The following is a 26074-nucleotide window of genomic DNA, read 5'->3' on the forward strand; positions in this document are numbered from 1 at the left end:
CTGATATAGCTGCCATATAAACCGATCAAGGGTATTGACTTCTTGAGCTTTTAGATGGCGCAATTCCTATGCGATTTGGCTGTAATTTTGCACGTAGTGTTTTGGTATCACTTTCAACAACTGCGCAAAGTATGATTCAAATAGGTTCGTAACGTGGTATAGCTGCCGTATACACCGACCTTGGGTCTTGATTTCTTTTGCCGCAGGTGGGCGCAATTCTCATCCGATTTGGCTGAAATTTCGCATGAGTTGTTTTCTTGTGACTTTCACTAACTGTGCTGAGTATGGCGCAAATCGGTACATAACCTGATATAGCTGCTATATAAACCGATCTGGGATCTTGACTTCTTGAGCCTCTAGAGGGCGCAATTCTCATCCGATTTGCCAGAAATTTTGGCAAATGATCTTGAACATACTTGTCCAATACGGTCCGAATCGATCTATAGCTTGATACAGCTCCCATATAAACCGATATCCCAGTTTTGCTTCTTGAGCCCCTACAAGCCTCAATTCTTATCCCAATGAACTAAAATATTACACAGTGACTTCTACAATGTTCAGCATTCACTTCATTTATGATCCGAATCGGACTATAACTTCTTGTTTTCTGTTATGTTGGTACACATGTCTGTTATAAATGTTGATAATACCAGCCATTTCCGATAGCCAGTTGCTTTTGACAGATAAAAAGGTAAGTCGTGTTTTGGTGTGCTCTTAGATTTTTTACTATTCAAAAAAAAAAATGAATCAAAAAAACTGTATTAAGTTTTGTGTAAGCAAAAAGCGAGTTTCAGAAGTGTTCAGAGGATTGAAAAAGGGGGAAAAAATATGTGAGGGGGATTATTTTTGAAGGGGACAAGATAGTTATTCATAAATAATAATTGCTTTAAAAAAATAAATAAAATAACGGTTATTTTTTACCAGACCTCGTATACTATGTTGAGTCTCAGATCATTACTTCGGCTTTCTAGGGAAGAAGATAGTTATTTATGAATAAATGAATACTTTTTGAAAAAATTAAAAATAACGGTTATTTGGTCGTAGGTGGGATTGTGGGTTTCAAAAGCGGTCCTAATAAGATTGAATTGTCTCAATGACATTTTAATCGATCACATAGTGCCCTTGATAATGTTGTACATGCGATAAGATAGAGACTTTTTCGTCTGTAGTTGCCACCTAATGTTATATCCCCGTTCTTGTACATTGAGCATTATCTGCTAAAGTTGCTATCACACTATACGCATTTTCATATGTATTTTCAAAGAAAGCAACTCTGAAAGTTGTATACTTCGTGTGAACTGTACGAAAAATCTAATTTAAAAATGGATTTTCGATAAATATAAATTTCGGATAAATATCTAACTCTTTCTAATTCCCATCATCAAAATTTGTCTGGATGTATCCTGCTACAATGGAACATCAACAGTTTAAAATATTCTCTATTATTGTGTGTGTTACGAGATTTCAATCGATCTCATTCCAACTCTTGAGTACCTCGATTTGATCACTCTCATTCCTTTTCATTTCATTTCAATACGGACAGACGGACATGGCTAAACCGATTCAGGAAGAGTTTCTGAGTTGAACTGTACACTTCCTTGATAGCGGTGCAGGGTATGGTTAATGTTTTAATGATAAATCCCATTTTAATGTGTACTTCGTTTACGAATTTCATTCTAAGAACTAATATCCTCAACAGGACCCCTTCGTCGAACTCGGCACCCATCACCGGATTTTAATGGTAAAATCGGAAGTTTGTTTAATATTGGTCCAAAAGCAAAAGTTTTTGTTTTTAGAAGCAGAAAGCTGAAAGCTCGATTTTAATTTTAAACACATTTTTGTTTTGAGTTAAATTTGTAACAGAATACGATTTTCATAACCGTCTGTTTAGTATTTTTGGCCCGTACAAAATGAGGGAGAACAACCGACCATGGCATAGAAGAATATCTTTGGCCTAGTTATTGGTTTGGCTCTACAAGGGAATGATATGATATGATAATGATATTCACAAGGACACATGTTTGTCTCCCGAAAAGTGAGGAACCAAATGGATTATGTTGTGATAGATTGAAGGCATTTATCCACCATGTTTGACGAACGATATAGATCCTTACATAATTGCAGCGAAGGTTCGCACTCGTCGAAACGTAGCATGAAACATAAGATCTGATACTGCACGCAGTATAATGAAAATGTCGCAAATGTCCATACTTGAGTACCAAATAACTCCCCTCAAAAATCCCATGGAATGTCGAAATACTATAGAAGCCGGGAATGGTGAATGCAGCGAACTGAGTAACTCTGCAGTCATCAGCAAAACTCCTAGCGAAGAAAAGGTATTGATAGAAAAGTAGAGAGGAAAACGTCTATTCCACAGAAAGAAGGGATAAATGGTAAGACGTGAGTGTGAGCAAATCAAGAAGTTCAATAGTCGAAATGGGGCCCAACAACGATTCAACCAACGATTTATATATCAACTGCTACTGCAACTACAAAGACAAATAATAAAATCTGATAAATGATACCGATAGTATGTTTGAGAGAAAAATTATATGTAAAACTTTCGGACCAATCTGTGTTGATGGTGAATACCGGCATAGTATGAACAACGATCTGTGTCAAATGCATGACGAGATAAGCATACATAGTTAAACGTATCAAAATAACATACAATGATTACGTTGGCTAGTTCATCTTGTTGGAATGAATGAAAAAGGCCCAGCTAAGAAGTCGTTCGAAAATGAACCTGAGAGTAAAAATTTCAGCACACATTCTGCACGACTATCCCTTCTCGACCAGAAACAGTCATAATGATCTAGCGGATCACGAAGGCCCTGAATGACTCGATTGTGTCAGCATGTCCTTGATCCAAGCCAACAGTCAACCAGCTACCACCACCGTGGACTGGATGGTCTAAAATAGGGTTGCAGATAACTATTAAACAGCGCGAAAGCCACAAGGGCACCACACGATTGAGACTTCTAAATTGTGATTTTTTAAGAGCTTTAGGAAAATTTTTCAAATAAAAAACACATACAATTCAGAAAAATGTTTGAAATCTTTATTTGTATCGATAGTACGGTCCATATAATTTAATATTTAAAGACTATTTCTCGCAAATGTTGACCATGGCTGCGCCTCAAATGGTCCATCCGCTTAGTCCAATTTTGACATACTCTGTTCAACATTTCGGCCGGTATCTCACGAATAAATGCTTCAATTAAAGCGGGCTTATCTGTATAGACATGAGCTTTAACATAGCCCCACAAAAAATTGTCTAAGGGCGTTTAATCGCACGATCCGGCGGCCAATTGACCGGTCCCGAACGTGAAATAAAATGTTCACTGAACTCGCCTCCCGATAAGTCCATTGCTACGCGTGCTGTGTGGCATGTGGCAACGTCTTGTTGAAACCAAATGTCATGCAAGTCAAGCTCATGCATTTTGTGCAAAAAGAGTTGAATATCATCTCACGGTAGCGCTCACCATTCACAGTTATGTTACAATTCGCATCATATTTGAAGAAATATGGTCCAATGATGTCACCAGCCCATAAATCGCGGCAAACTGTGACTTTTTCCGGATGTTTTGGTAGTTCTTGCAATGCTTCTAGTAGATCTTCACACCAAAAGCGACAGTTCTGCTTATTTACGTATCCATTGAGCCAGAAATGAGCTTCGTCGATGGAATGGAAGAAGCGCGCAATTAACTTTCTTAACAGAGCACGCATTTTGATTATAAAATTCAATAATTTGCAAGCGTTGTTCGTTTGTAAGACCAAACTGAAGATGTTTAACAGTGTAACAAAGCACAAAACGTGCGTGAGCTGTATAAACCAGTATTACCAAAAAGATAATAGCTAAAAAATCACCCTTTATAAAGGTGAGCTAAAAAAAATCAAGGGCAAGCTGAAAAAGGCTTAGAACAAATATTAGCTGGAATTCTGCAGCTCCGTAAAGGATATATCTGAGGCCTCTAGGCTAAATAAGATCCTATCCTCGAAACCTATTACGGTGGGATATATTCAGAACTCAGATAATGTATGGACTGTTTTTAGTGAGGAAACACTAGAACCACTTGTTGATACACGTTTCTCACTCTCTTCAACGGATGTGGCGGAAGAAGAAGTTGTTACTGATATGCATTCGTTGGAGGTTATTGACATTGGAGTTGTATTCAATAATGTGAAACCGACATCAATCATGAAGGAGCTAGAGTTTCTAGACATTAACAGAAAGTTTATTACTTACTAAAAGACGCATTTGGATTTGTAGATCTAAAATGATGTTTCAGTAGAGGTACTACTTTTAAATACAACCATTTACAATATAATAAAATACATAGGTGACTTGCTGGATAGGAAATTAAACCTAAAATCCAACATTCTGGAAAGGACAAGAAAGGCAACTCTATAATGCTATGGCCTGGTTTTTAAAATTCTTAAATTATATGGCTTAATCAAAACTTGAAGAGGTCTACCGATTTGCTGCCGCTAGCTAGACCAGACGTCTTAGTCATTGTGTCCGTCATGACAGGTAACTGTCTGATCAAAAACCAGTTCCACGATTGAAGGTTCACATCTGCTGTGAATGTGTCCAGCAGTTGTAGTCAGAAGGAGTTCAACTTGGGTTTTCATTCCTTTGAGAATCTGTCTGATTTAGCGGATGTGAACATTCGCAGGTTGTTGGGCTTTTTAAAGCAATCTGGATGGTTCAACGGTAGGAACTAGAAAATATCTTCCTTCTGCGGTTCCTGTTGCATCACAATGGACGAAAACGTCTAAGTGAGTCTTGTGGCAGACTACCACTTAAACTTAAACCAAACATACAAGAGCAAGACCAACGATCCAATGGAAAAATCAAGGGGAGAAAGTTGTCTTGCAACTAAGAGTCAAAAAATAATGATATTTCTTTTTTTTTAAATATACAAAATTTAAATATTTTTCGGAAATTTTAGGCTATGAAGCTTGTAACTTTTAGAAGGAAATAACATTGTGTATCATTTTTTTTTTTTTTGAGAACTTTAGAACTGTTGTATTTCCCACGGTATATTAAAATCACAAATAGGTCGAAGATACCTTGTCTAAATCAATCAAAAAATATTGGAAATTCAATATCTAATAAACCGTTAGGGATATTCCGGGCATTTTTAAATTGTTGTAGATTTTTCAATCTTTATCTTTAAAAAAAATTAAGCTGATTGGCCCATAATTGACAGTTTGATAAATAATTCAAATTTGTACATGATCGAGATAACCAGCTTACAAGTCACATGGATCAGCTCTTGGACCTACTAGGATTTCATAACTGTGTATGCTTATTGGAACAGAAATCAGATGATGGAACCATTACCGACTTTCTCAAGATTCGGAAGACTAGGGTAGGCAAAGATCATAATTTTAAAATGTCAGGCAGTGAAGTGACTGGAAACTCAATGCAGCCTTAAGAACAGGGAGCCTATCTAATGGAGGGCCAATAATTGAGGTCATCCAGATAAACCTCCACCGGAGCGAGACAACTACTCTCGTTCTGATCAGCAGAACATCAGCAAGGGCAAGATTAATATTGCCTTAATTCAGGAGCCATTGACGACCAGGAACAAAGTTTCTGGACTGAACCATATCAACTATGTCATATTATTAGTCATAAAATTTAAATTATCTATTTTCCCCAGAGTTGTCAAAGTCGGTTGCAACTGTGATGAGACAGGGAGATGGTGGAACTTACCTGCCCTCACTTTATTTGCCTTACGACTCTCCGACACTGCCACCCACGTCGGAGCCGCAACGGCTGGTGAATGGTATTTGGGAGTAGAGCACGAAAGTGATACTCACTTTCGGGACCACGTTTTTTGGGTTTCACACTACACCCTTAACCCACTAACCACCACTCTGGGTGCCTTCCCACTGCCCATGAGAATATCGGGCTCAAATAAAGTCTTTTAAAAATGGCCCGAAATTTTTCTAAAGACAAAATTACGGCGTAATATTCGCTATTGACATAACTTCAGCACAGACCTGAAAATTTCTTTAAAATTTTCTTCTTAAGACAACATTTTCATAAAATTTTTCTAAAGATAAAATTTTTATTAAATAATATGTCATTAAAAGTTTTCTGAAGACTAAATTTTAATCAACTGTTTTTAAGGACTTAATTTTAAAGAAAAATTCTCTAAGTACAACATAACCCCGAGATTGCATTTTGCGACACAACCTTTTGCATAAACATTTTTAAAGTCTTATTATTATGCTTATCTGTCCCAAATAACATTTTTCTAAAAAATTTTTCTATAGACAAATTTAAATAAATATTTTTAAAGAAAAACTTAGCCCATTACGCTTGACCCTCGATTCCGTTCTCCGATTTTGATGAAATTTTATATATTCATAGAGAATTTAAAGTGACGTAGCAATATTTTTAAATATTTTAAATTTAAAATTTTTTTTAAAAACAACCGTTTTTTTCTAAGCCCCTACAACAAAAGAATCATTTTCTTAATATTTTATGACCATTTAGGGAAGAAAGATGGATTTTGGCAGAAAATAGCTCTTGCTGTCAAAAGTAGTAGGATTATTGTCATAAATGTATATTTTTGAATATAGAAACCATGAAATGTAACAAAAGAGAACGGATTCTAGAAATCTCACTTCAAAGAGTTTTAAGAAATTTTTTCGTTTGATTTTTGAGATATAAAAAATTGCCAAATTCCGACAAGCCAATTTTCCCCCCAAAACATGTAGGGAAAATTGTTTTAACTGGTTTCAAACGTCCACTTTACGTTAATCCAAAATTTCATTACGATGCCTCTTTCCTAACTCGAGCTAGAATTTTTCTAAAGTGTTTTTTCTTGGGTGTTTTTCGTCGTTAATGGGTTAATGGAATTTTTTTAAAGACCGAATCGCAATGTAGTTTTTTCAAAAGATAATATTATTGTCAAAGTTTTAAACGTAAAGTTATCAAAAGTTTCTTTAAGCCAAAATCTTTCTGGGATTTTCTTGCCAAACATTTTTTTTATAAAAATTGTTCCGAAAGACAAACATTTAACAAAAATGTTTCTAAGACATAATTTTGTATGAATTTTCTTTTAATTCTCGTTGTACTAATTTATTTTAAATTTTATCCGTAGAAAAAATATTATTTGAAAAATGTCTTTTCATGAAATATTTTGCTTGTCTGTCTGAAATACTTTTCCAATGAACAATTGTAATATTTAATTATAAATTATTTGAATAAAATCACCAATGATGTGAAAAATTTTAAGGACTCGGAAACACAGTTTTAAAACCCCAAAATGATCACCCAGAATAAATAACATTTTTAAATAATTATTTCAAATATAACTATTTCCTTATTTTATTGGAATTTCATAATACACAATACAGACTTTTAGGCAATTGATACGGAGCTCATAGTGATTAAGAAACGAAAATTCTATTTAGACATTTTTTAGTTCTGGTGGCTTTGACGATAGATTTGGTCACAGTGAAATATTGTTTTAAAAATTTTTTAAATTAATTTTTTGAATTTTTGATTTCCTTCCAAAAAAACTTTTTTACAATGAAAAGATTTTGCGAATAATGATTTTCTTATGTGTTATGTACGAAAGTCCATAACGAAATACGACGAGTCAAATGGCACGTTTATCAAAAGGTGGGTATTAAGTTGGTGTTGCACGGTGAAATACCCATATTTTTCACGAATACTTTTTTAAAAAACTACAAAACAATCACTGATAACATAACACTTTTATTAAAATTTTATCACAAAATAATGGAATTCCCTAATGAATGAAATCAAAACGCCTTTTTGTTGCAAGACGTATTATCTACAAAAAGTAATCTTAAAAAATATTAACTTTCACTGTGAAACACGAATTTAATACCCACCTTAAGTAAAGAAATGTGTTAAAATATTGTAATATTAGTCAGCAGACTTCAACTCCGTTTATACTGCTCTTTAAATCCGGATTTAATGGCTCGATCATCTTTTTCCCCTTCACAAAATCAGCTGATAAGAGCTTTAAATCCGGATTTAATGAGCAGTGTAAATGAGGTTTTATATCGTCTATGAGAGCAATATTACATTATTATTATTATTATTATTATTATTATTATTATTATTATTATTATTATTATTATTATATTATTATTATTATATTACACTTACGTTCGCTGCTAAGTCATTTGACATCAATTAGTGGGCAATCAGTTAGTGCGATATCTATAAATCTCCTGGTTTTTCTGAATTTTAGTTCAACCACCTTTTCTTATTTTATCTCCAGCAAATTAGGAAAGCTTTAGCACTTATAAAGATATAATGCAAATTATAAGCATATACTGCAATAGTTGGATGCAATTTTTACCAGACATCTTTTCCATCAAAAACGAATTTTCGATCGATTTGAATAACGTTCGAAAAAGAAATTAGCGACGTCATTGACGCAAATAAATCGTAAAAATTAATCGAAATAAATTTTTTGAAATATTTAACAATTTATTTGCTGGAGATAAAATAAGAAAAGCACTTATAAAGATATAATGCAAATTATAAGCATATACTGCAATAGTTGGATGCAATTTTTACCAGACATCTTTTCCATCAAAAACGAATTTTCGATCGATTTGAATAACGTCCGAAAAAGAAATTAGCGACGTCATTGACGCAAATAAATCGTAAAAATTGACCGAAATAAATTTTTTGAAATATTTAACAATTAAATGAAATTTGATGGAAAAAAAAGACCGACAACAACAATAATCTGTTGGAATCATAAAACTAGTTTGGGAGCAAGTTAAACTGAGCGGAAAAGGAAAACTTTCATCTGAATACTGTATCTGATTCTCTGAAAAAAAGAAAACAAGTAAGAATGCGTTAAGTTCGGCCGGGCCGAACTTTGTATACCCACCAACTCGGGTATATATGTAAACCACCTTTAATCAAAATCCGGTGTAAATTGCATACATTATGTCGCATAGCAGTTTAATCGAAATATGTTCCGATTTTGACCAAATACTAATCGGTACAAGTCATTGTTCAATTGTGTATAACAAAATATTGGTCTTTTTAGAAGCTATAACCAAAAATAAACCTATCTGAATTATATGCTACACGGATGTCGAAAAGCCTAACACAACGAACTGTCCCAAATCTCGGCGAAATCGGACAGTAAACGCGCTTTTTATGGGCCCAAAGCCTTAAATCGAGAGACCGGTCAATATGGCAGCTATATTTAAATCTGCACCGATCTGGGCCAAATTAAAGAAGGACGTTGAAAAGACTAATGCAACTTACTGTCTCAAATTTCGGCAAAATCGGAAGATAAATGCGCTTTTATGGCCTCAAAACCTAAATGTGGCATTTATGGGGCTAAGACTCTAAATCGGAAGATCGGTCTATATGGCAGCTATATCCAAATCTGGACCAATCTGGGCCAAATTGACGAAGGATGTCGAAGGGCCCAACACAACTCACTGTCTCAAAATTCAGCAAAATCGGATAATAAATGTGGCTTTTATGGGCCTTAGACCCTAAATCGGAGGATCGGTCTATATGGCAGCTTTATCCAAATTTGGACCTATCTGGGCCAAAATAACGAAGGATGTCGAGGGCCTAACATAACTCACTGTCCCAAATTTCAGCTAAATCGGATAATAAATGTGGCTTTTATGGGCCTAAGACCCTAAATCGGCGGATCGGTCTATATGGGGGCTATATCAAGAAATAGTCCGATATAGCCCATCTTCGAAATTAAACTGCTTATGGACAAAAAGTTTGCAAAGTTTCAGCTCAATATCTCTAGGGTCGGAAATGGATATGTCATTCCGTTGCAAACGGAATGACAAATGATATGCGGTTGCAGACTATAGGGTAATCTGTTTCTATTATAAATAGAACACAAAAAAACCCGTTTTTATTCCCTTCACCAAGGGATGGGGGTTATACTAATTTCGTCATTCTGTTTGCAACTACTCAAAATATTCGTCTGAGACCCCATAAAGTATATATATTCTTGATCTTCGCGACATTTTATGACGATCTAGCCATGTCCGTCCGTCTGTCCGTCCGTCCGTTTGTCTTTCGAAAGCACGCTAACTTCCGAAGGAATAAAGCCAGCCGCTTGAAATTTTGCACAAATACTTCTTATTAGTGTAGGTCGGTTGGTATTGTAAATGGGCCATATCAGTCCATGTTTTGATATAGCTGCCATATAAACCGATCTTGGGTCTTGACTTCTTGAGCCTCTAGAGTGCGCAATTCTTATCCGATTGGGATGAAATTTTGCACGACATGTTTTGTTATGATACCCAACAATTGTGCCAAGTATGGTTCAAATCGGTCTATAACCTGATATAGCTGCCATATAAACCGATTTTGGGTCTTGAATTCTTGAGCCTCTAGAGGGCGCAATTATTATCCGATTGGAATGAAATTTTACACGACGTGTTTTGTTATGATATCCGTCAACTGTGCTAAGTATGGTTCAAATCGGATCATAACCTGATATAGCTGTCATATAGACAGATCTGGGGACTTGACTTCTTGAGCTTCCAGAGGGCGCAATTCCTATCTGATTTGGCTGAAATTTTGCATGACGTATTCTATTCTTACTTTCAACAACTGTGTCAAATAAGGTTCAAGTCGGTTCATAACCTGATATAGCTGCCATATAAACCGATCTGGGATCTTGACTTCTTGAGCCTTTAGAGGTCGCAATTATTATCCGATTTGCCTGAAATTTTGTACATTGCACACAGGTCTCCAACATATAATTCAATTGTGGTCCAAACCGGACCCTATCTTGATATCGCTCTAATGGGCAGAGCAAATCTTTTCTTATATCTTTTGATTGCCTAAGAAGATATGTCGGGAAAATAACTCGACAAATGCGATCCATGGTGGGGGTATATAAGATTCGGCCCGGCCGAACTTAGCACGCTTTTACTTGTTTTAGTTAGTTAGGTAGAAAAATGTGTTATTTGCTTTGTTATAGCATTTGACTGGTTTCTTAGATCGCGATTTCGTTTGGAACCACCCAAACTAGTCGGTAGGATTTGTCAAAAAGGTATTACATCTACGTTGAAACTATGCTCTTAAGAGTATTTTCATTTGTAGCGCAGCAAAAAAGAAAAATTATTTTAAGGCCAAATAAATTTAGCGCTAAACATGAAAAGGAAAAAATTATTAGGGTCGGCCTATAAATTCAAGTCTGACTTTATGACCAAATGTCAATACCGAGGGGACAGTTCCTGCACCCATAAGCGACCACAATTTTTAAAATAGGTTTAAGGTATCAACCAATTTTGCAGTAACAGAAGAGTTTTGACAATTTTCGGTTTTGAAAAATAGGGTGCCCCCCACCTCCCCCCATAAAAAGTCCTGGCCACGTCCCTGACAAGAGTGTACAGTTATCATTGTTAACACACACAAGCAATCATTCACCATCCAACTACAATTTAAAATCTTACAATTTTTGGTTGGTTTGGCTCAAGGTCATGAAAGAATAATTAAAAACCGATGTTTAAGATTTTGAAAATTGTTTTATTTTGAAAACTCCAATTTATCGAACATTGCCGGTGTTCTCCTTCTGGGAAATTCACTGAAAATTTATTGTTTTACCAAAAAATACAAACAGAAAACTGTGCTATAAAATAATTTCATTTTAACAATTACAAATGGCTCTCTTATGACAATGTGAAAAGTATACTTGACGCTTTCTCGGTTTATTGCCTATATTTATGTACTAAACTCCTGTAAATCTGTGCACAGTGGTCTGTGTCGGTCTTAAAATTCATTAATTCGTCAGAAGGTGTATCAATAATCTGAACCATTTCAAGCACTTATATTCGTTTACTATTGCTTTCTTGCGCTAAAATCTTTACGTCCTTAAGATTGGGAATGTGTCCAGTTAAAGTAGGATGAGAGGCTAGTGCCGTCTTATGTTCTATTGGTTTGTGTACCATTTTTGATCGGAGTTATGTGACGAAAGTCTAGTATTAAATTTTGCCCGAGTGGTGCCTACATGTGCCATTGGGCATAAATTTGACATGTCCCCTTCGCATTGTATTTTGTCTTTATCTTAGTCCTTGTCCTAATAAATAAACTGCCTACGATTTTCTTACTTTTAAATGCTAGCCTAAAGTTATTTTTGTCATATATGTCCGAGTTATTAAGGCGTTCTGAAAACCCAGATATGTAGTTGATAATTTGAATACTTTCGGTATTTCGGTTTTTTCCCTTTCCGTGTTTTCATCTGTTTCTTTTGCGTGTTCTATAAGGCTAGTTATTGTATTGTTGGGAAAGACATTTAATTTTAATATATGGCGAATTTTCTTTTCGTTTTCCTTATGAAACATTGTGTCGCCTGTTCTAATAACACTGTTAATAAAATTTGTTGCCGTATTAGTCTTTATTTTTCTGTGATGTTTGAACTGGAAGTTGATTAGTCTTCATGAAGCCGTATCTTTTTGAAACCAGTTTAATTTGATATGATTTTCGTGTCTGCACACCATTGTGTCAAGATATGTTAATTTGTTGTCCTACCCGTATTCCATTGTAAATTGTGTTTACTAATCAAATGCGTTGAGTACCTTGAGTGTATTCTCCACTTCAGTTTTCTCAATGACTCAGAATATGTCGTTCACATATTTTGCCAATAATCTTGGTTTCTTAGTCAGTTTTCATATCGAAACGTCCAATTATTCCTCCATTATAACATCCGCAATTATGGTTGATACGGGGACTAATTGGCATACCTTTTCTCTGTTCGTACACTTTATGGTTGTATGTGAAGTATCTCGAGACTTATAGGTCCATTGGAATATTTGTATGTTTCTCCATGGTAGTCCATTTCTGTTTGTATTTTTATGTAAAACTCGATGAGCCCCCCGGCCCGCTCTGCTGCGCCCGGTAATGCTATGTTGGAGAAAATTACTCTTAATTTGAAAATTTCTGCATAATTTCAGTTGAATATGTATTCCAATTTTCCAGTGGATTTTTCTACTCTCAAATACCCCCATTAAAACCCAATAAGTAAAAGTCCTGTTTGAGGGTGTTTTGGATCCCCGGAGACTTGTTCTCAAAAGTGGAAGTCCATTTCGTGCTCTACTCCCAAAGACCATTCATTTAAGATCCATTCTGCCATGGTCGGTAAATATGCCCGATTTGAGGGGTTTTTTTGGGGGTGGGGTGACCCACATAGCACTTAGTCCCGCAATTGAATATCAGATTCGCTTTCTACTCTCAAATATCTTTAATTTGATACCCATATTGTAGTGTTTGGTCTATAAATCCGTTTGGCGGGTTTTGGTGGTGGGCGGCCCTCCTGGGCACCGCCCCCCCCCCAGATTATGATACCATATTTTTGATTTTAGGTTAATGTATGTAAGTGTGCCAACAAAATTTCGCTCAAACCGCCCTACCCATCTCCGAGATCTAGCGTTTTTGAAAATTAGGGTTCTTCAAAAATGGATTTTTCTGCAAAAAAATTGTTTTTTCTATAGAAATTTTTATATATATATCTTTTTTTCTATGGCAAAGATTGGCAATTAAACTACCTTAAAGATACATGCTGGATGATTAATTTTTACCACTCTGCCCTCTTTCTGTTAATGTTGGCTTCTCCAAATTAGCGTCATTTACTGGCTGTTTTCAATTGGATCAAGGAAATCCAATTGAAGACAGCCAGATGGCGCTAATTTAAAAGATAGTGCTACTCTGTTAGAGTGGATAATCATGTTGTGGTTGTCTATGAATAGTCATTCATAGACAACCACCACACCATATGGCTACCTATTAAATAGCCATCATTTAGACTTTTTTTAATCAAATCAAATTGCCATATTAAACGATTTTCTGTGGTAAAGAATTAATTTGCCATATTTTTGGTGCAGAGGCGATAGTTCTTACTGTTAAACCATGTACAACTTTTGAACAAAGAAATGTTGCTTAGCAACACGTTGTTTGGTCTTGTCTATCGATAAGCTAAAAATGGTTGCAACCTTAACGTTAAGGTTTGCAACTCCTGTTATCACGCTGAACGTCACAGTTTCGGGGCTATGGCGGACACACAGTGTCCCGTTAGGTCATTATAATTGATCGACAGTTTTGAGGTGAGATGGTCCGCTAGATATATGAACAGAATAAAGATATCATTTTCGCAGTCCACAACCATATACTTTGAAATTAACCCCATATTGTCATAATTGGTGTATACAGCCGTTTAGTGGGGGCGTCTCTCTCCAATAAATTATTGGAGGCGACTTTAGGAGGTAAAGCTAGTTGATTCTTGGACACAAAGTTTAATGTCATATTCGTAATTTGTTACCAAATTCTTTTATTTGAGGCTCACCTAGCAAGGATCGAATTATATTCCCATTTGAGGGTGAGGAGACCCCCAATTACTTGGACCTCATTTTTTATGTCATATTCATAGTCTAATCCCGAATACCTTTCATTTGAGTCCCATATTGATATTTACGTCCAATATGTTTGTTTTGGGGTTGGACGACCGCTCGCATAATTGATCCCAATTTTTAATACCATATTCGTATTCTACTCCCCAATACCTTGCATTTGATACCCACATTGTCCCTATCGGTTCACTTTTGATTTCAAGTTGCGTTTTTGGGGTAACGGAAGAGGGTCCGCCCCCCTTCCAATATCAAAAAACTAAAAAGCATTTTCCTCCTTCCTGACCATTTTCGTAATCTACTCCCGAATACCTTTCATTCGAGTCCCATATTGTCATTATCGTCCAATAAACCTATTTTAAGGGTTTTGGGGTCGGGGCGGCCCCCCAGTTACTTGGATCCAATTTTTAATATGAAGTTCGTAGTCTTCTCCTGAATACCTTTCATTTGAATCCCATATTGTCCCAATCGGTTCACTTTTATTTTGGGGTCGTACTTTTAGCGTAAGGGGGAGGGTCCGCCCTCTACCGATATCAAAAAATTATATAGCCTATTGCTCCTTCCGGATCATTCCCCACAATCTGTAAAATTGGCAAGAAATCGGTTCGGCAGTTTTTGATTCTATACGGAACAAACAAATTTACAAACCCACAAACAAACATACAAACAAACACAAATTCGCTTTTATATATATAGAAGATAGATTAATTTTCAGGGAATTTCCCAGAATAAGAACACCGGCGGTGTTCGAAATATTGGAGTTTTCAAAATAAAACAATTTACCAAACCCTAAACATAGGTTTTTAAGTATTGTTTCTTGACCTTGAACCGAACCAACGAGTAATAAAAACAAATACCCACCATAATATTTTACTAGCAAATGTTAACGGTTGGAATCGGGTTGGGGGTTATCTTATATATAAAAATCAATTTGTGTTTGTAGGTTTGTTTGTTTGTATGTTTGTGTGTTCCTTCTAAATTCAGAAACGGCTGAACCGATTTTCTTGAAATTTTCTCAGATGGTGCATAATGACCCCGTGGTGAAAATAGAGTATTACTTTTTTTGATATCTGAATCTGATATCCCCCTTACCCTGATTTTGAGAAACGCCAGATCTCGGAGATGGGTGGTGCGATTTAAGCGAAATTTTGTGTTCTCTCATATAGTACCCAAAAAATAAAAATTTAGTATCCAAATTTCGAATAGGGTACCTAGGGGGGCGGCCCCACCCTAAAACCTACCAAACATATATTTAGACCAATCACTACAATATGGGACTCAAATGAAAGGTATTTAGGATAAGAAAACGTATCTGATATCCAATTGTCGGACTAAGTGCTAGGGGGACCACCCCAAGCCCCAAAACACCCCTAAATCGGACATATTTACCGACCATGGCAATATGGGACTCAAATGAAAGGTATTTGCGAGTAGAATACGAATCTGATATTCAAATGGGGGACCACGTACCAAAACACCCCCCAAACAGGACTTATTTACTGACCATGGGAATATGGGGCTTAAATAAAAGGTATTTGAATGCAGAATACGAATCTGATATTCAAATATGGGACCAAGTGTTTGGGGGGCCGCCTCTCACCAAAAACATTCCCCAAAGGGATCAAATTTACGACCAAAGCAATATGGGGCTCAAATGAAAGGTCTTTGGGAATAAAGCACGAATTTGGGATCCATATTCGGGAAAATTGTCTATGGGGCCACCACCACCTCCCAAATAGTAAGTATTTGCTGACTATTGGAATATGAGGCTCAAATAAGACGGTTTTAAAGTGGAACACGAATCCGACATATATTTTGAAGGCCAACTCACTAACTCACTGCCCATCCCCCAAAACACCCCCAAAGCCGGTAATATGGGGCACAAATTAAAGGTATGTGGGATTAGACCATATATCTGATATCAACATTAGGGGCCAACTGTCTAGCGGATGTCCCACCACCATAACAACCCCCAAATAGGACGTATTTGCTCACCAAGACAATTTGGGTCTTAAAGAAAGTGGAACTAAATATTCACAGTTTTTAGGGCCAATACCCCAAACCGGACGTATTTGCTGACTTTTGCAATAAGAAGTTTAAATGATATTACAAAACGAATTTAATATCCAATTTTGAGGGCAATGGCAATATGGGGTTCAAATAAATGATATATAGATATATGAGATTAAAGCACCTTGCTGATATATTTTCCGGGCTTAGTGTTTGGGGGACCACCCCAATCCCAAAACACCCCTAAATCGGGCACATTTACCATGTCAATGTGGAGCTTAAATGAAAGGTTAGAGCAAGAATTGACACCCATTTTCGGGACCAAATTTCTGGGGGTCTACCCCTTTCCCAAAATACCCCACAAACAGCAATTTTTTAGTGACCATCGCGATATGGGGCTCAAATAAAGGTATTTGGGAGTAGAATAAGAATTTGATATCCAAATGTAGGACCATAGGCTCAAATAAAGGTATTTGGGAGTAGAGTAATAATTTGATATCCAAATGTAGGACCATGTATTTAGGGCATTTCCCAGAAAACACGCCCAAAGGCTCAAATGAAAGGTATTTGAGATTAGAAAACGAATTTGATAACCTATGTTGGGGCCATGTGTTTGGGGGACGTCTCATCGTATAAACTCCCCTAAACCAATGGCAATATGGGGTTTAAATAAATGGTATTTGAAAGAAGAGCACGATTCTGATATTTTTTCAGGGCCAAGTGCCATGCGGACCACCTCACCCCGAAAACACCCCTAAATCAGATATCATGAGAATATCGGGCTGAAATAAAGTATTTTAAGAATGGAGTACACCTTACATCCAAACTAAAATTCGTAGACCAATAAAGATCATATGAGATTCAGATAAAGGCACTTATATTGTTAAAATGTTAGTCAAGCGATATACTATTTTCGTAGTATGGTATTTCACTAAAAGCTCTCTAATTGTCGAAAATAAATATTCCAAGAAAAATTTTGTTCCATATAAAGTAAAAGAAGGGGCAGCGGAGCGGGCCCGGGTCAGCTATCAGCCATAAAAAAGAGGTAAAACTGTAACATTTTCTGAAAGATAACCATCTTTTCATTTTAAATAATAGAAAGCTTACGCATCACTCAACGCTCAACACTTTTACCGCCATAGATATATCCGCGTGTAGTCCACATCTCTCAACCAAACTAAACTAGTATGTTTTAGATGATCCTCATGGCAGTGACCATTGCCTTATTATCCGAAATCTGTCTAAAACCCTAGACTTAAACACGCCAACTGGAGCCAATAAAAAATAAGATTAAGCCCAGAGTTGAGTAAAACAGAGATATCCTCGCAAACAATCAGAGAGAATGCTGCGATAAAAAATGTATCTTGTCTGCTGCAAGCATATCTATACCTCAAAGTAAATATTTTCAATCAAACCGCAACACCTACTGGTGGAATGTGCAATCTCTTAGAAATGAAAACAATGAATCTTTGGTATCAGTTACACCGACCACCCAGCCTTGAGCTGTCAACAAAATACCGTAAAGCTAATGCAATGTTCAAAAAAGCAGCAAACATTTCATCCAGTCTATATGGCGTACAACTAATTCCTTTTCAGGTAATTCTTCCGGTACTCAATTTATTAGGAAACCAAATGGAGATTTTGCATCTTCTACCAAGGAAATAGTTGAAATGCTATCATCCCAATTCGCCACTATTTCTGGTGATTTTACGTTTTAAAACTCATTTATACTACAAAAACAAAAATATTTGGACTACGACTACTCGCCTCAAAGTCTGAGTTGCAAATTGAATTTAAAATTGGATATTTTGAGCTAGAAAAGGCTTTTAGATCTACAAAAGATAGTGGACCCGGTCCCGACAGAATAATGTATTCAATGATAAAAAAAATTGCCCTGTAGAACCGGTTTACATGGGAGCTATATCAAGCTATTTACCGATTCGGACCGTACTTGGCAGAGTTGTTGAAAGTTATAACGGAACATATGAAAAATGTCAGCCACATCGGACAAAAATTGCGTCTTGCAAAGGCTCAAGAAGTCAAATCGGGAGATCGATTTATATGGGAGATATATCTAAATCTGAACCGATATGGCCCATTTGCAATCCCCAACGACCTACACCAATATTAAGTATCTGTCCAAAATTTCAAGCGGATAGCTTTACGCGTTCGATCGCTATAGTGATTTCGACAGACGGACGGACACGGCAAGATCGACTCAGAATGTTGAGACGAGCAAGAAAATATATACTTTTTGGGTCTTCAGACGAATATTTCGAGGTGTTACAAACGGAATAGCACAGGGCATGCCACAGGGGGGCATTGTATCGCCACTCCTATGGATGACCACCATAAATGACCTGTTGCGGATGCTGACTGAGGAGGGATTTGAACCCGTCTGCTACGCAGACGATGTTATAATATTTCTATGAGGTAAGGATCCGAACGAGTTATGCAGAAGGTCCGAAAGGGTCTTGCATATGGCATTTGACTGGGCTAGACCCAGAGGTCTCAATGTTAACCCAGAGAAGACTGAAATAAGTCTGTTCAAGAGGAATACGAAGGTGGGCGATTTTAACGCACCATGTTTCCTCAATAAGACGATTTCGATATCTGACAAGGTCAAATACTGAGGTGTGATCTTGGACAGGAAACTGAATTGGAAGTGTCGCATTCAGGAGGGTACTGAGAAGGCTCACAGATGTTGGGCACTATGTAGACGGGCCGTAGGCTCGAAATGGGACCTGAATCGTAGGATAGTCCACTGGCTCTACAGGAGCATGATTAGACCAATACTTACGCCTCAGTAGTTTGGTGGACTGCTATGGAGAAAAGTGCAACATAAGGACCATACAACAGGCTCAGAGAACATGTTGTCTTTGCATAGGCGGAGCGATGAGGACCACGCCCACTAGGGCACTGGAGACAATTCTAGATATCCGACCCACATTAAGTGTGAGGCAGCCACTACGGCCATGAGACTTGAGGTGATGGGAGAATGGATTGAGGATGGGAGCAGCTCATACCATCGCGGTATAATCGAGGCGACGATAGGAAACCAGGAAGGAAGGGAAGAGGTTTCCGATCGGATACCTGATATGAACCTTGAAGTCGAGTGCGACGCACTGCTGCCATCGGCACAGTCTTGGATTGACGCAACCCTAGTATTGCCATCTGGAAGATCATGTTACACGGATGGATCAAAGCTAGAGGACAGAGTGGGCCTGGGGGTTTACATTGAAAACCCAGGGACTGACCCATGAACCAAATATAAAAAACATTTTCAGATCTCCCTTTTTTGCAATCGCCCAATTCCGAAAAAGCATATATTTTTCCTTTTTTTCTGCTAATAAAGGGTTTCCACGAATTCGTGTATTTCTAAGAAAACAATTAGGTACAAATTCATATTTTACTTATTATCACATCTATTGATCGTCAACAAATCAAAAACAATGTGTTTCTATTTTTCAACGTTCATACAAATTGCATGTCCAATCTCTAATATGATTACGAAACACAACGTTTAAAGACGTATCTGAATTAAGAATTTTGGGTTTAATTTTTAACAGAAAACTTAATTGGGTAAACCACATAACCTTTGTCGGTAACAGCGTATCGAAAAGTATCTGCGGAATGCACAGCGAAAGTCATATTTGTTCATTTATCCATACTTTCAGGTCAATAATTTTGAGTAAAATTGACTGCGCATTAAATCACCGAAATCGCATTTACTACCAATAAAAAAGTATAACCACCAATACTTAAGAATTATCGCCCAAGCCCAAGACCGCACTAATTTACAATAGACCATAGGTCAAAAATTCTTCTTGCGAATCAAGTTCACAAATCAAATCAAACATAATATACAACGACGTCAATTATTATCAAAAAAAAATTAAACGGAAGCCTAAAATTTAGTGTACAATGGTATTTATCTTGGACTTGGTGAAAGAATTTTTGGTTTCTCTAAATAAACCGCCCAAATTGCGCGTTTTACAACCACCTTGGAACATAACGTGGAAACGAGGATGAATAAGACAATAGAAGAACTCCAAAAACTTTGCTTGGAAAGGAAACCTGTGATGGTTCAAGCACACCTTATGTAAATACTTTTGCAATAGTAAACGAAAACCACCTTAATTTGAAAATGGGAAACTTCCCACATTTTACATTTATTCTCAACTCAGAAATCACAACCATCGAAGAAGCACTAAAAGTAAAACGTCAAAATAATAAAATTCTCTTCTGTGCGGATAGTCACTTATCAAAAAAGGTCCTTAGTTCATTTACCGCTAATGATCCCCTAATAAGTCGTGTGAAAAAACTTAAATTTCGTAGTAAAACTACAAAAATTATGTACACTCCAGCTCATATGGAGTTGGAAACGAATATGCTGATGCTGCAGCAAAAGTTGCAAACCGTTCGCCGGCCATAACTATAAACAACTACACCAAAAAGGACCTAAAGATTTTAATATAATCGAAACTACACGATACATAAAATCTGTTACAAATGCACACTACAAGATAATAAACCCTGATTTGTTAAATTCGGTCTATCCAACACGTCCTAAAAGCGAGGACAATGTGGTTTTTATTCACAAGACGGGAAGAATAAACCACAGTACGACAAAAGACTATAGGCCTATTAGTCTGTCAACATTTTTGCTGAAAACACTGGAAAGATTGATTGACATGAAGGTGAGAGGTTGACTGACACCGTAAAACTTCAGTGGGGACCAATCCTGAGAAGACGGAGCTGGTGCTCTTCACGCGTAGATATAAGACTCCCGTCCTTGGACGGGGTCACCTTGCTGCTGTCGAAGGAGGTGAAGTACCTAGGCATAGTCCTTGATTCCAAACTGTACTGGCACTGTGCGCTTTTTACTTTTGCAGGAGAATGTTCGGATGGAAGTGGGGTGTAACTCCCAAGATGATTTATTAGATATATACGGCCATCGTGAGACCAGTACTGACCTGTGAAGCACTTGTATGGTGGGAGATCCAGAGTCTGGCCTGCGTCGGGGTCGCAGGTGCACTGAGATCCGCACCGCAGGCAGGCCTGGAGGCGATGCTGGATATGCAGTCCATTGAGGCCTTTATTCGAAACCGCGCCGCCAAGGTCGCTCTTAAGCTGAGGGTACTCGGCGTGTTGAAGGAGGATGGTTGCTGCCACAGTTCGATTCTGGGTGATTGAGGAGGATCTCTTGGCACCAGTGTCGACTAGAGCGAGGGCATTCGCGATTAGTTCTCCTGGGAGGGATGAATGGAGGGCGAATGCTGTTCTTGTTGGCTCCAAGATCGAGCCGGGAACTGGGTTGGGGGTTTACTCCGACGCACTCGATATCGGTATGTCTCTGAGATGGCCAGATGAGTATACGGTTTTTCAGGCAGAGGACTGTGCCATTATAGTAGTCACATTACAGGGAAATTCTGGAAAGGAATTTACGGACTACAAAGGCGCTCTGGCCTCTCATCGACCGGAGGAGGACGAGGGGTTTTAACCGCACACTGTGCCATAGGCCTCATTGCGGCGCGCAAGGGAATACCGCACAATTACTTCTGTAGGAGTAGCCTCAATGAGGATAAAGAGAAGACCAATGAGCACTTGCTGTGTTCATGTCCGCGTCTGCAAGGACATAAGCTTTCCTTTCTGGGGAGCCGTTTCTTCTGTGATCTGGATGAATTTACGAACGTACCCCCGGTAGATCTTCTTAGATTTGTTGAAGGAATAGGATGGTTCCGATGTGGGGTGCAATAAGCACCGGCGTAGGTACATCCGTGCTTGCATGGGGATGGGCGTTTCTTCACCCCCCGCTCGGGTTCTCCATTCCTCCTGTTTTTCTTTTATTCGTGTAGAACCTCTGGTTCGAGGTCTTACATCTCCTTTCTCTTCCCTTTCTTTCTAGGGTTCCACAATGGGCCAGGCTGGCCTCCGAGTGAACTCACCTTTGTTGAGCAACCCACTCAATCTAAAGTGGGTCATGCCAAATAGACTCACAAATATATACCAAATGATAGGAAATTATACCTTAAATTTTTGTCCTAATTTTGAAGATTCGAGCCAATGACTAGCGAACTTAATTCAAAGATCATCAATTTTCCAATTTTTTTTTTCACTAAAGAGAATGTTCCCCCTTTACTGAAAAAAAAGTTTCCTTCATGATGAAGATTTTTTATTTGAAATGGTATGTTAATAAATCCTTACCTTTGCATCTTGTTACTAAGACAAAATTCTAAAATGAAGGTCAAAATATCGCTCAAAGTTAGGAAATTGGCCTAGGAACCAGACGACAGTGATCCGTAGTTAATGACGCAAAATAGCCTTACAAAAAGGAGCGTCTCTAAATCTCTAAAATAGTCATTCCGCTTGTAACACCTCGAGAAATTGCTCTAAGGCCCCATAAAGTATATATATTTTGGATCGTCTCGACTTTCTGAGTCGATCAAGCCACGTCTGTCCGTCTGTCACAATCACTATAGTAGTCGAACGCGTAAAGCTAGCCGCATGAGATTTGGACATATACTATATATTGATGTAGGCGTTGGGGATTGCAAACGGGCCATATCGGTTGAGATTTAAATATAGCTACCGATCTCCCGATTTGACTTCTTAAACCTCTGGAAGCCGCGATTTTTTTCGATTCGGATGAAATTTTGCACGTAGTGCTCTGTTATGACTTTTAATTACTTATCTCTCATATAAAGCGATCTCCCGACTTGACTTCTTGAGCCCCCGGGAGCCACAATTTTGGTCTGATTTGGTTGAAATTTTGCATCTAGTGTTCTGTTATTACTTCCAATAACTTCGCTTAGTACGGTTCGAATCGGTCTATAATCTGATATAGCTCCCATATAAACCGATTTCCCGATTTGATTTATTGAGTCCTTACAAGCCGCAATTTTTGTCCGATTTGGCTGAAATTTTCCATGTCGTGTTCTGTTATGACATTCAATAACTGTGCCAAGTACGGTCCAAATAGGTATATAATCTGATATAGCTCCCATATAAAGCGATTCCACGATTTAATTTATTGAGTCCTTACAAGCCGCAATTTTTGTCCAATTTGGGTGAAATTTTCCATGCGGTGTTCTGTTACGACTTCCAAATACGGTCCAAATCAGTTTAATGTTTGCCAGAAGTTTGGTATGTAGAATAAAATTATGCCCTTCAACTAAAATTATTTTGCATACATTTTTAGCAGAATCCATGGTGGTGGGTTCCCAAGATTTGACCCGGCCGAACGTAGCACGCTTTTACTTGTTTTGGGTTAAGATGCGAAGCTTAAAAGAAGAATTTTCAAAAAATAATAATTGGGCAGTTATCCATGAAGTAAAATAAGAATCAATCAGCGATCAAAATTTTAAAAGGATGTCCATATCCGTTAGTAATAATAGGAAATCAAATTTTAAGATAGCATCTTTATTTTGAATATTTGGTTGCTCGTCTCGTTTTCATTGCTTAAATCCTACGAATCGATAAAATCTTCAAATTTGGGACATCTTTTTTTCCAGTGTATGGAACGTGTACTTCTGCTACAATATAATAACAACAACATTCCAAAATCACTAATTTCTTCTATCCAAGAAATTAATTTCGAACAATTAAAATGGCATCTTCCCAACAATATTCAATTATTGTAGCAATTATTTGAAACAATTTTGAAATGATATTCAGGATTCAAACGTAATTTCGTAAATTGTATTTACTTTAAAGAAATAAATAAAATAAAACTAAATTCTAAATATTACGATTTCACAAAACGTTAACATTTCCAGAACAACCTAATAAACATTGATGCATTTACCAATAACACATACACGTATAGACAAACATAGTATATATTCAACATTTACATTTGCAGCACCCATCGAAGTGATATTCTTCATCAGAAGCCAAGATGCCCCGCCACAAAATCAATTAAGTCAACATCTGAAAGAGAATCTCATCAGGCAATCCAAAGAGTTGCAACCAGACTACAGCATTAAGGTACAGATATTACATGAATTATTCAATTACCCCGGGGAGTGGAGCCTACTACACATAATCCCACATCTAATGTCCACAACATACATGACAAGGACAACGGAAACAACATCGCCCAGGACAAGTGGACAAATTGAGATTGGTGAGGAATTAATAACACATCTTACCAGATGGATTGTCTTTTGTGAGGACACCACGAGCGTTAATGTACGGCTACTCATGCAAAGATTAACTCTTGAAAATCATACACAGGTATGTTTTTGTTTTTCCACTCAGACCCAAGCGGGTGGCCTGAAACTGGCAGGGGGAGGCTGGGAGGTCACCCGACTTAAGGGGAATGCAATTCGAAAATTGATGCGTAATGTTTCATCTCTCCACATGTTTCTGTGGCAGCCTTTGTTTCTAGGCCATCCATTGTATGATCGTGAACCGACTATAATACATCACTTTGCATTTTTCGAGAATCCCAAATGGTTTCCATATCCAATGCTGCGTGCCGGTGTCGTGTTTAGCATGCCTCTACTCAAAAGGTAGGTTTTCACTTTGGCTTTTCATAACAGTTTGTGTGTGTGTGTGTGAGGCTATTTGTTTGTTGTGTACAAGGAACTATGTCGTTGAAATCGGATACATGCGTTGGAGTGACGGAGTTGGGCGCCAATGTTCACCATGTTCTGTTATTAAAAGGTATACAAAATCTGCACAGTGGCTGCGAATGAAAATTAGATATATCATAGGTTTTAAACGAAAATACCAAATAAACTAATGGTAACTAAGAAACTTCCAAATTACATTTGCATCCTACTATACACCTAACTTCAAACAAATTTACCCATGAATATTCCATTAAGGAAAAGGAGAAACCTTCTCACATATCAATGAGTGCTGTCCGATTCAAGTTTTAACCTTAATGAAAAGGGACCTCTTCTCTTTTTACAGTCAAGTCCAAACGGCGTGCCGCAGTGTGATATCTCTTTGGGGAGAAGGTTTATACACCGAAAGATGGAGGGTATATTCAGTTGGTCCGTCCGTCTGCGGAAATAACGCTACAGTCTTTAAAATAGAAATATTGAGCTGACACTTTGCACAGATTCTTTTTTTGTCCATAGGCAGGTTAAGATCGAAGATGTGCTATGCCGAACTTTATCTTGATATAGCCCCCATATAGACCGGATAGGTCCAGATTTCTCTCAATTTAAGGTCTTGTACCCATTAAAGAAACATTTCATTTCATTTCTCAGATTTTTCTGAAATTTGGAAAAGTGAATTGTGTTGGGACTTTCAACATCCTTGTTCAATACGGGCCGGAGAGGTCCAGTTTTATCTCGATTTAAGGTCTTGGGCTCATTAAAGGCGCTTTTACCATATTCGTACCGAGTGTGGTCAAGATCGGTCTCTATCTGGATATAACTGCCTTACAGACCGATCTCTCAATATAAGGTCTTGAGCCCATAATAGGCGCATTAATTGTCCGATTTCGCTGAAATTTAGGACAGAAATTTGTATTAGGCCCCTCGATATCCCAGTTCAATATATCCAAGATCGGTCTAGATTTGGATGCAGCTGCCATATATGTCGATCTCCCGATTTTAAATTTAGGCTCATCAAAGCTGAATTATTTAACCAATTTCGCTGAAATTTAGCACAATGAGTTGCGTTCGGCCATACGTACCGA

At 37.5% G+C, this 26074-nt stretch overlaps 1 protein-coding gene across 5 annotated transcripts in view; it reads left to right on the forward strand.

The window, feature by feature from the left end:
* LOC106092614 (beta-1,3-glucosyltransferase) overlaps positions 1-26074 on the forward strand; it is a 59322-nt gene that overhangs the window by 9173 nt on the left and 24075 nt on the right. For all 5 annotated transcript variants that reach the window (XM_013259512.2, XM_013259513.2, XM_013259514.2 and 2 more), the window contains exons 3-4: positions 24281-24654; positions 24796-24932. In XM_013259512.2, the coding sequence (XP_013114966.2) occupies positions 24281-24654; positions 24796-24932 (511 nt within the window). The remainder of the gene's footprint in view (positions 1-24280; positions 24655-24795; positions 24933-26074) is intronic.

This window comes from Stomoxys calcitrans, chromosome 3 (genome assembly GCF_963082655.1).
Source record: "Stomoxys calcitrans chromosome 3, idStoCalc2.1, whole genome shotgun sequence".
Taxonomy (NCBI): domain Eukaryota; kingdom Metazoa; phylum Arthropoda; class Insecta; order Diptera; family Muscidae; genus Stomoxys; species Stomoxys calcitrans.